The 11,734-nt window shown below is 36.2% G+C and overlaps 1 protein-coding gene and 1 pseudogene across 1 annotated transcript; both read left to right on the forward strand.

Annotated features, from left to right (window-relative positions):
* Positions 1-1,677: 1,677 nt before the first annotated feature.
* LOC135320946 (olfactory receptor 4C13-like) lies at positions 1,678-2,687 on the forward strand (annotated as a pseudogene).
* Positions 2,688-10,293: 7,606 nt separating this feature from the next.
* LOC135320945 (olfactory receptor 4C46-like) lies at positions 10,294-11,271 on the forward strand. The gene is given in 2 exon segments (XM_064484187.1): positions 10,294-10,927; positions 10,930-11,271. Coding segments are annotated over 2 exon segments (924 nt in total). The 3' UTR covers positions 11,220-11,271.
* Positions 11,272-11,734: the final 463 nt, after the last annotated feature.

Here is an 11,734-nt window from a genome sequence, read left to right on the forward strand (position 1 = left end):
TTTTCATATTGCATAATTAAAAAATAATGCTTTTTATTCATTTATCTTTGAAAGGAAAAGACTTTTTTTGCACAATACATTGTATTATATTTATGTTTTTTATTTTCTTTGGGAAATTTCTGTCCCCAAATTTCCCCATTCTATTCGAAATGCAGTGTCCTATAACCAGGAATGATGGATGATGGATACTATGGGAAGATGGGAGAAGAAGGCATGAGAATGCCTGTGGCAGAAACATAAAGGGGTGGGAAGGTCACTCACATCATGGAGGGATGGATTGCTGTTGTTTGGTAATAAAATGTCAGGGAAGGTATTACTAAAGGCATTTCACTGAGACAATTTTAAACAATATTCTGTGAACACACACATACATTAATATACACAGTCAGTGTCCATAAATATGTGTTGAATGACTGAACTTGTAAAGGTACTTATAGTAACAGATTTTTGTGTTTGTGTTTTGTGTGTTAATATATATTTATGTCTATAGTACATTACCTCTCTATCTTATTTAGCAAATTATTTCTCTTTATTCTCCATATAAAATTTTTGATTTTAGAACTTTGACAATAAGATTTTCATTTGCTTGATAGGTCCTAGTGTACTGAACACTTATACAGAATTTTTTTTTAATCCGGGTCTACTGAAGCTATAAGTTTATTGAACATGACTCTGATAAATTGTCTGTGATACAGAATTTTGAAGAATAGAAAATATCAATTAACAATCATATATTTTGAAAGCAAAGTGGCCCAATAATACATTCATTCTTAGAGACACTTAATATTTTCATATTACCCCATAATCTGTGCCAGAAAGTATTAACCTAGAAGGCAACTTCCTTTCAAATATTTATTAATGTTTTTTGATAAGCAAGAGAGAGATGGTAAACAGAGCAGAAGGATGAGAACATTTGAATTCCTGGTTCATTTATGGCCTGGGGAAGCAGGTGTATTCTCATCCATGGAGAATGGCAATTCACCAAGCACTTACCCATCACCTAACAGGTTTCAGGCAGTGCAAACATTATGCCAGGCACTGTGGTAGGTGCACTGAGGAAACACACCTGAGTAGCTTATGTGTTCTGGTAGATACCAGGGACAGCGTGTTGACAACTACTTATATGCATTTCCCTAAACTGCCTGCTTATGGGAGATATGCATTCATGGTGTCTTTCTTTCCACAGTTAGAGCTGAGGGTTCAGATGTGAATTCTTATGTAAAAGGGAATAACCCTTACCTGTGTGCAGCACCTCTCAGCTTACAAGATCTACCTGAGAATAACAGTCTGTAACCTCACAGACACAGAGTAGGGCTCAGAACCATGGGACAGAGAGATGATTTAGAAGAGTCACATGGAGTTAGATCAGAAGGAGAATTCAGATCTCACATAGGTGGTCCAGTGTTCTCTCAGTAAATTAACCTTTAAATGTTACCCTATAGATGTTTTACAAGTGACAGGTACTAGATGTCTGAAGAGATGGAAACATCAAGGAGAAAGTAAGAGAGAAGTGAAACAAGCACCAAGGCAGTAGTGTCAGGGACACGTTCCACTGGTACAGTGACTGCTCTGTTTTTTTGTTTAGAGATATACAGGCCATGATCCTTTCATGATTGATGGGTAATATTTCATAACTTTTGTAGGTAATTCAGGTCCCAGGAAGGTGTTACTTGTTGAATGGACCTCCTCAAATCTCCCAACAATGTGATTGAATTTGTTCTCCGGGGATGCACGCAGGACCCACACTTGCAAAAAATACTCTTCATTGTCTTTTTGGTCATTTTCCTATTTACCGTGTTGGCCAGTCTGCTCATGGTCATCACCATCTCCCTCAGCCCTGTAGTTTCAGCTCCCATGTACTTCTTTCTCCCCTACTTGTCCTGCATTGATGTCCTCTTCAGCTCTGTCACAACTCCTAAAATGCTTATTGACCTACTGTACCAGAGGGGAGCCATCTCCTGGGGTGGCTTCATGACTTAGCTCTTTTTGGAGCATTTCCTGGGAGCATCAGAAGTCATAGCCCTCATTGTCATGGCTTATGACCACTATGTGGCCATCTGCAAGCCTCTGCACTACACGACTATCATGCGACAGGGGCTCTGCCAGTTCCTGGTGGTGGTGGCCTGGCTTGGGGGGATCCTACACGCTACTGTGCAGACTGTTTGTGCATTTGACTTGACCTTCTGTGGCCCCAATGTCATTGACCACTTCAGGTGTGATTTCTTCTCACTGTTAAAACTTGCCTGCAGTGACTCCTACAGGCTTGGAGTGGTGGTGGCAGCCAACAGTGGGGGCATGTGCTTACTGATTTTTTTCATGCTACTCATCTCCTACATAGTCATCCTGAGCTCCCTGAAATCCCACGGCTCTGAAGGACGGCACAAGGCACTCTCTACTTGCAGCTCCCACTTTACAGTAGTGGTGCTCTCTTTTGTCTCTTGTATATTCACCTACAAATGTCCTGTGGCCACTTATCCTGTGGACAAGTTTATGGGCATATTCTATGCAATATTCACTGCCATGTTAAATCCTATCATTTACACAGTGGGAAACATTGAGGTGAAAATGTCATGAGGAGTTTGTTGAAGAGGAGAGTAACTTAGGCTGTTCATGATGACAAGAAATTGATGATTTATATACACGTGAGGGTTATACATGTTGTAAATTGTGCAGTAAAGCGAAGAAATTTTGCAGATCATTGACAGAAAAAAAAGGTCTATAAACTAGTGTTTGTCAATTTTTTAACATTGGCTAGTCATTTTTAAGATGTTTTGATAATTTGTAATATACTTTACCAAGGCTTCAATGTTCAGAATTAAAGCTTCAGAATAGCCAATGAAGAGAATAACCATCAACCCCTAGTATGATGAATATAGAGTATGTTTTTCTCTAGAGTCTTCATTCTACTTTACAAAATTCTTCAGGTATATTACTTGGATGGAGTTCGCCTTTCCTCAGGAATTTAATCTCAGAAATCTTTCTATTTTTGCTTAGCCTGTGGTGACCAATTAAGGGATAGAAATTCTTATTCTCATTCTTAGATATGTGATGAAAGGACATTTGCATGAAGGAATCACTGCTTATTTTGTATGTGTGTGTATGCTATGAATTTGCCAAAAGTAAAAAGGGAGATACTTTCAAAAGAAGGAAAAGATAATTCACAATCTATCCCCAATTCTTTTTTGGCAAAAAAAAAAAAAACAAGCCAGAAATTTTGAAATTACTTTTAGTTTGCTCCTTTTTTCTTAAATATCCTGTGGCACCCAGTTTTCATGAATATAAAGGAAATGTTTTATTTTTACATAGCAAGACTAGAGGAACCAATTGAAACATAGATAATCATTTTTTTTACCAAAATTCAACAGAATAGCCTATGGTTAGGTTCCAAAAGTAATGAACTATGAGTCTGATACACATATCATACTGCTTTATTTCTTTCTTGGAAGGCATTAAATTAACACTTTATGACTCTATCAGGCAGAGTCACATCCACAAACTCAACTAGTCATTCCATAATCAGCATCTCCATTTTACAGGGAAGTAAATTGAACCCAAGAGAGGTTTACTAATTTACTTGCCTCACATCATGCATGGCTACCCCATATAGTGTGTCAGGGTCTGTTACACTGAAATGCATCTTTCTTTCACAAATGTCAGCTATGAAATTCCAACACAGGTCTTTAAAACTCAATCTTACTCTCTTTCAACTGGAACACAACTGTCTGTGGTATGTTTAGGTCTACAGATTAAAAAATTATATGGAATCTTAATAAAACAACTTTGTCCTTCAAGAAGATGGTGTCAGATTTGCTGTAGCCTTGTCTCATGTGTAGCTGTCCATTTCAGCACTACACATTTCTTTTCCTCTTTTTGTAAGTTTGAGCTATGGCATTTCACTTTTACAAAAGACCAACATTAGTATGGCGACAGATTTCTTCTATTAAAGAAGAATCACCTTCAGATTTATTTTGTGTATTGAAAACAAGTACTAAAGTACTTATGTTGGTCTTTATAAAAAAAAAGTGCCTAAAGTGAACTTTCAGAAAGTGGGGTAACTGCACTTCTCTATGTGCGTGGAGAATACCAGCCCATTCTGTTTTATTACACAACTCTTTATAAAACAAAGCTTCTCTGACTGCACCACTCTTGCACATGGAGTTCTCACAGATGTCCCTTTCTCAAACTCAATGGTCAAATGGAGCTATTTCTTCCATAATTTGACCATAAAGTAAATCCAGAGCATGGTACTGGGGTGATTGTGTTTACTAAGGTGGGCATGACTGTCTCCAATTCATAAGAAACAGAACCTTTTCCGAGCACCTTGTCTATTTAAATGGTCATATTTGCAATTGCTGGTGAGTATTAAATATTTCAGCATAATCTAAACTAAATGATGTGTGGTACACTTTGTCTTATGATTATTAGATAGAAGATGAGAGTAATCCAAGGCTACGGATAGAAAAAGTATTGATTAAATGTTATTTCTATTCTAAGGCCAAATGGAGGATTTGAAGGGGAAACTAAGGCCAGTGACTGTGTCTTAGGGGCTATCCCAAGGGCTCAGTGGAGGGGTGAGAGGATGAATTAGGCACAAATTATAAACTGTCAGCAGCAAACTGGGAAGGTGCAAGAACTGGAGGAGGAAATATAAGGCAGTCTGGTGGTCTCAGTGGATAAAGTCTCACTGGTTAGTGAGTAAGGTTAATGCTTGTTAAGATATTCCTTTGCACTCGTCATCAGTAGTCTCTCTTGAGGACAGAGTATCACCTGATTATTTCTGATATTTAAAATAACATATAAAGGATATATTAATGATGTAAATTAATGACATAAATAATGTTTGGCTCTGGTGTGTAAAAAATATGTTGGTTTTATCTGGATTTTTAATTCAGTGAAATTATTAAGAAATTAGCACGGGAAATGAGATAACTGTTGTTAAAGGCCAACCATGAAGCATAGATTTTGAGAAGTTCTTTATATATTTTAACTTTCTTAATGTAGCAACATGTATTATTAGAGAGGATTTTACTCCATTTCATAAAAGAAGAAAATGAGACTCAATAGCCTTAAGCCATAATATGTTGTCTTTAGACTCTGCCTATCTATTCTTCCTACTCCATTCTCCTTGTTTTAATGATGTGAAAATACCAAAACATAGATCTGAACATTGGCCACATTGTGGAGACTGTCATTGAGGCATTCTTATTTTTTGGGTGGTGGAGTGACTTCTTCTCTTTAGGTCTTTGCCAATTGCCTTTTCCTAAGTTACTCATTTAGCAAGCATATTATGGTTATGAAAACATGATGGAGAGTAAGAACACCATCTTCAGCATCAAGAGATATGGGTTTTATTACACATTATGCCATCTTTTTTTTTTTCGATAACCTTAAACAGCCTCCCCTATTTGTACAAGTAGTTTGGGTAAGTTGGAAGGTGTTTCCACGTTCTGTGATTTTGCCTGAACCAATATGTTTATTGCCATAAATATAGTTATTTTTGTTTCTACTTCAATTGGAGGTAAAATTGGAAGAGTTATGAGACCACAGTCCACCTCCCAAAACTTTTCTGTTTCTGGTAAACAACTTCAGAGATGTTCTTCTGTGATAAAATTGTCTCTGGATTGGACTAACACAGCATGAACTCTGCTCTTGTGTGCTTTGTTATATTGAGAACATGTTCCTCTACTTAGTGAAATGTCATCAAAACACTTTGGCAGATATCTTGTTTTTGTGAAATTAGTCCCTGAACCTATCAACGTTAATCCATTCCTCACCTAATTTCTGATCAACTGTGGTAAAATCTATATAAACTTTCTTCTGCTTTCTTTCTGATTTACTCTTCAAGTTTGAGAATCTGTGATGCTGTCTCTTCAGAGTTTACAACACTCTGGCCTTGGATTTGTATTCTGGGTACAGACTTTCCTGGTTTAGCTCCAGGAACTCCTTTTTTGAAAAATTATTTTCCTGGACAGTGTTCACTGCTTTAAACCTATCTCTGTTCTCCTTCCAAGCCTTGCTTCTCTAGGGCTTGGGGAGATACACTAGACAGGGGTTGGGTTTCTAAAGCAATCTCTCTGCCCAAAACTGTAGCTATTTAAGTAGAGGATGGAAAGACACTTAATGGGCCATTGCAAATGGATGTCAAGCTTTTATGAGGTTGGAATGATGATTGTCTGTACCTGCTAATTCTTTAATCTGACTCTGGCTTTCATTCCAGAGTTGAAAGAAAAATTCAAGTTGAAAGACATTCTCATGATGACACTTCAGGAAAATCCATACTCCCCATAGTTTTATAGATGGTTTCAGACCCTCATTCATACAATCTTCAGCATCTAACATTACAAATATTATTTTTGGCACTATAATATTAAAGTGTCTAGTCAAACCAGGTTTACTAATGTGGTTTCAGTTTTCTTAAACTCTTCCCCTTGGTGACACATGCTGCTCACAGTGACCACATTCTTTGGAGCCAATCCAGAGTTATGTACAATTTTTTTTCTTATTATTAATTCAAGCATATTGGAACATGGTGATTTAGTGTGGTTCTGTATAGGAATATCCGTAAGTTGAATTGGACTGAATCTATTTTTAAAATAATTTCAAATATCAATTTTGTTTATTTTAGTAGATAATTGTAATAGGCCTTACATTTGGTGGCAGCATAAGAGTATCAGGACACTTGAGTCACAAAACTATAAATGAAACATAAGAATCCTGGCCCAGAATTTAGTGGCCTGGCTTCTTATTTCCCCACCACAAATGGTGCTCATTTTCCTGTAAACTTGCTGTAAATTGTGAGTATTGATGCTTATTTTTTTCTATTCCATAGGAATATTATGAGAATAAATTTAAATAATTGAAATAAATGCATTCCACCATCTCTGAATGTAATTGAAGGATGCAATTATTTTCATCATTGTCATTACCATATCATCTCAATTGCAGAATGAGACAAGATCCAACTACTTTGAAAATTGCTGTGAACTTTATTAGGCGTAAAGTGCTAATATTATAATAAGGTTCATAATTGTCACTTAATGTACATCTGAAAACACTATTTAAAGCTGTGATTAGCATTAATTGTAGATCAGTTGAAATATATAATACATTCATGAAAATGTTTAAATCAGATAGTTAACCACCCAAATTTTTAATTCATACAATAGGCAATAGTCAACCTCCATATTATACACATTTGTTATCAAATACTTAAACTCAGAAATGGTAAACTTATTTTTTTATCATAGTGTTTTGTCTTCATGTAGACTTAATGAGGAGTTCAAAATTAAAGACAAATGCTACAATAATTCTATTGTGAAGTTCTCATGTTGCTGACAAGACCTCCTAATGATGGTGAAAGACCCCTGAGGTCCAATCAGCCACAGCTAAGAAACTTCACCAAACTGGCCTGCAAACAGGATATGTGGTAGCACTTTTAAGGCTCAAGAGAAATAATTTATCTAAAGGTAAATCAGCAAAGACTGATTGTAACTGAGCTAGTTGGCATTTTTCATCTTACTACTTTATTTCTTTCTTGGTGAACTAACGGCTACCTGGGACCCTGGCCATGGAGCTATGTCAGACAACTTCATAGGTAAGATCTCCTTTTCCCCAAGAAACCACATAATCATAGATTTTCAAGTTTAAATGAATCTTACAAATTATATAATCACTGTCATCCTCATCAATCTGAGATTTTAACCCCTCTTCAACTTGCAAAACATCAAGAAAGATCGACCCATCTACAATACCACCAACTTTGAACAAAAAATACTTGGATTTATTTTCTCAGTGATATGTATTTAAATTAGTTATAGGAATAATATAGTTAGAATTAAATTAGTTATAATAATTATATACTGCAAATTTGCATCATTTTTTCCTACTTAATAATACAATGTAAGTATATCCTATGATACTACACAATTTTTAAAACACTTCTGTTAAAAACTACACATCAATCAAAGAGATGCACTATATTTTAATATCCATCTTTCCAATGTTGAACAGTCCATGTAGTTTCTAAATTTTCCACAGGTCTTAATAATTGTGTTGAATACACTTATAAATAATTATTTTTATGTTTTAAGAATATTTTTGTTTAGGGTTTATTTCTAGAAAGCGTATTGTGGAGCCAAAGATAAAAGAAAAAATTAATTTTTATTTCTTTAGTTATTTCTAAACTGATTTTATTAATTATGTCTAATTCTTACTATATGTATAATATACTCTCTTCTGACCTATAGGGTAAGTCAACCAGAGAATAAGGGAATGCAATGAAGCTGATGCACTTTGTTTTCACATATGGATACATTTTCCAGCTTGGGAAATTAAAAAATAAAGCTCTTTTAAAAAGGCAAATGAACTCATATATAAAACAGAAACTGACTCACAGACACAGAATACAGACTTGTGGTTGCCGAGGGAGGGGTGGGAAGGGATAAACTAAGAGTTTGAGATTCACAGATACTGACTGGCATATACAAAATAGATAAACAACTTTATACTGTATAGTGCAGGGAAATATATTCAATATCTTGTAGTAGGTCATGGTGAATAAGAATATGAAAATGAATACATGTTTATTCATGTATGACTGAAGAATTTTGCTATACACCAGAAATTGACACAACATTGTAAACTAGCTATAACTCAATTAAAAAAATAAATTGAAAATTAAATATCTTTGTAATGAAAAGACATATTTTAGGCAGAATACATCTTATTTTGTTTATGTTTCCTCTATTCTTTGGGAAATTTATGTCCCTAAATGTCCTCATTCTATTAGTAATGCAGTGTCCTGTAACCAGGATTGATGGAAGATGGATGCTGTGGAAAGATGGGAGAAGTAGGCATGAGAATGCCTGTAGCAGAAACATAAAGGGGTGGGAAGGTCACTCACATCATGGAGGGATGGGTTGCTGCTGTTTGGTAATGAAATTTCAGTCACTAAGGACATTTAACAAGGACACTTCTCATGACTGTGTAAAAAAACATACATTAATATATATAGTAAGTATCCAATAAATATTTTTTGAATGAGTGAATTTGACATAGGCATTTAAAGTAATGGATTGTGCATGTGTCAGGATTATGTGTGTATGTGTGTAAATATCTAGTGTATTACCTACCTCTCCACCTTATCTAGCAGATTATTTCTTTTTGTTCTCCACATTAAATTTTTATTTTTAGAATTTTGAAAATAGGGATTTTTTTCCTTGATAGATCCTTGTGTGTTGAACACCTATGCAAGAGTTTTTCTTTTTAAATCAAAAATATGAAAGCTCAAAATTTACCAAATATGACTATGTTAAATTATATGTGGAACAAATTTTGAAGAATAAAAACTATTGATTTGCAAACACTTTAATTACCTAGAAAGTAAAATGATCCACTAATATATTCTTTCTTAGAGGCAATTAATATTTCATATTTACCCTATAAGTGTATTTGAAAATGTTAAACTGGAATACAGATTACTTTCAAATGTTTATTTATGTTTCTCATAAAGTAGAGAGTGTGATAAACAGAGCAGGAGGACGAGAACACTTGAATTCATTGTAGGTTTATGGTCTGGGGAAGCAGGTGTATTATTACCCATGGAGAGTGACAATTCACCAAGCTTCACTCATAACCTAGTGAGTTTCAGGCAGTGCAGACATTATTCCAGGCACTGTGGTAGGTGCAGTGAATACCTTATATGTTCTGGTAGGTACCAAGGAGAGTGAGTTGCCAATGACACAATACATTTCCCAAAAGTACCTGCTTATGGTAGATATTTATTGATGATATCTTTCTTTCCACAGTTAAAGTGAGGATTCAAATATAAATTCTCATGGAAGAGGAAATACCTCTTACGTGTGTGCAGCAGCTTTCAGGTTACAATATACACCAGAGAATTACAATTTGCAAGCCCACAGACACAGAGGAGGAATCAAAACCATGGAACACAGAGATGACTTAGCAGAGTCACATGGAGCTGGAACAAGAAAGAGAATCCAGATATTGTGTAGACAGCCTAGGATTTTCTCAGTAAATTACTGACCAAATGTTGCCCTATAGATGTTTTACAGGTGAAAGGTATGAGGTGTCTGAAGAGATGGGAACATCATGGAGGACGTAAGAGGGAACTGAAACAAGCACTGAGGCAGGAGTGTCAGGGACATGATCCACAGGTACAGTGACTGCTTTTTCTTTTACCAAAAATTTCAGATCACAATTCTTTCATGATTAATAAGTATCATTCCCTATTCTTTTAGATAATTGAGTCCCCAGGAAGGTGTAACTTGATGAATGGATCTCCTCATGCCTTCCAACAAAGTGACTGAGTTTGTTCTCTTGGGAATCACGCAGAATCCACACTTGCAGAAAATACTGTTTATTGTCTTTTTGCTCATTTTCTTATTTACCGTGTTGGCCAATCTGCCCATGGTCATCACCATCTCCCTCAGCCCTGTACTTTCAGCTCCCATGTACTTCTTTCTCCCCTACTTGTCCTGCATTGATGCCCTCTTCAGCTCTGTCACAACTCCTAAAATGCTCATTGACCTACTGTACCAGAGGGGAACCATCTCCTGGGGTGGCTGCATGACTCAGCTTTTTGTGGAACATTTCCTAGGAGGATCAGAGATCATCATCCTGGTTGTCATGGCCTATGACCACTACATGGCCATCTGCAAGCCTCTTCAGTACATGACCATCATGCAACAGTGGCTCTGCCAGTTCCTGGTGGTGGTGGCCTGGCTTGGGGGGATCCTACATGCTACTGTGCAGTTTGTTTTTGCATTTGACTTGACCTTCTGTGGTCCCAATGTCATTGACCACTTCAGGTGTGATTTCTTCTCACTGTTGAAACTTGCCTGCAGCGACACCTACAGGCTTGGGGTGGTAGTGACTGCTAACAGTGGGGGCATGTTCTTACTCATTTTTTTATGCTACTCATCTCCTACATAGTCATCCTGAGCTCCCTGAAATCCCACGGCTCTGAAGGATGGCACAAGGCCCTCTCAACATGTGGCTCCCAATTTACAGTTATGATACTCTTTTTTGTCCCTTGTATATTCACCTATGCACGTCCTGTGGCCACCTATCCTGTGGACAAGTTGGTAACTATGTTCTTTGCAATATTCACTCCTATGTTAAATGCTATCATTTACACAGTGAGAAACATTGAGGTGAAAAATGCCATGAGGAGTTTGTTGAAGAGGAGAGTAACTTAGGCTGTTCATGATGCCAAGAAACTCATGATTTATATACATGGGAGGGTTATACATGTTGTAAATTGTGAAAAAAAATAAGAAATTTTGCAGTCACTGACAGAAAAAAATGGCTCAGAGACTAAATTTTGTTGAGTATTTTATTTTGACGAGACATTCATTAGGCATTTTGATGACTTGTAATGCACTTTACCAAAGTTTTAATGTTCATGTTCATAGCTTCAGAATAACCAATGGTAAAAACAACAATAAACTGCTAGTTTGATTGTAGAATATGTTTTACTCCAGAGTCTTACTGCTACTTTGCCAAATTTTTCATATATGTTTGTTGGATGAAATTGGCTTTTCCATAAAACCTTCATCTCAGAACTCTTGTTTTTGGTTATTCTTGGCAAAGTGAGTAAGGGATAGAAATTCTTAGATAGGTACGTGGGGAAAAGACAGTTGTTTGAAGGAGTCACTGCTGATTTTTTCCCCTTGCACTTTGCATTTACCAAAAGCAAAAAGGGAGACCTCAC

This window comes from Camelus dromedarius, unplaced genomic scaffold (genome assembly GCF_036321535.1).
Source record: "Camelus dromedarius isolate mCamDro1 unplaced genomic scaffold, mCamDro1.pat HAP1_SCAFFOLD_85, whole genome shotgun sequence".
In the NCBI taxonomy this organism is placed as follows: Eukaryota; Metazoa; Chordata; class Mammalia; order Artiodactyla; family Camelidae; genus Camelus; species Camelus dromedarius.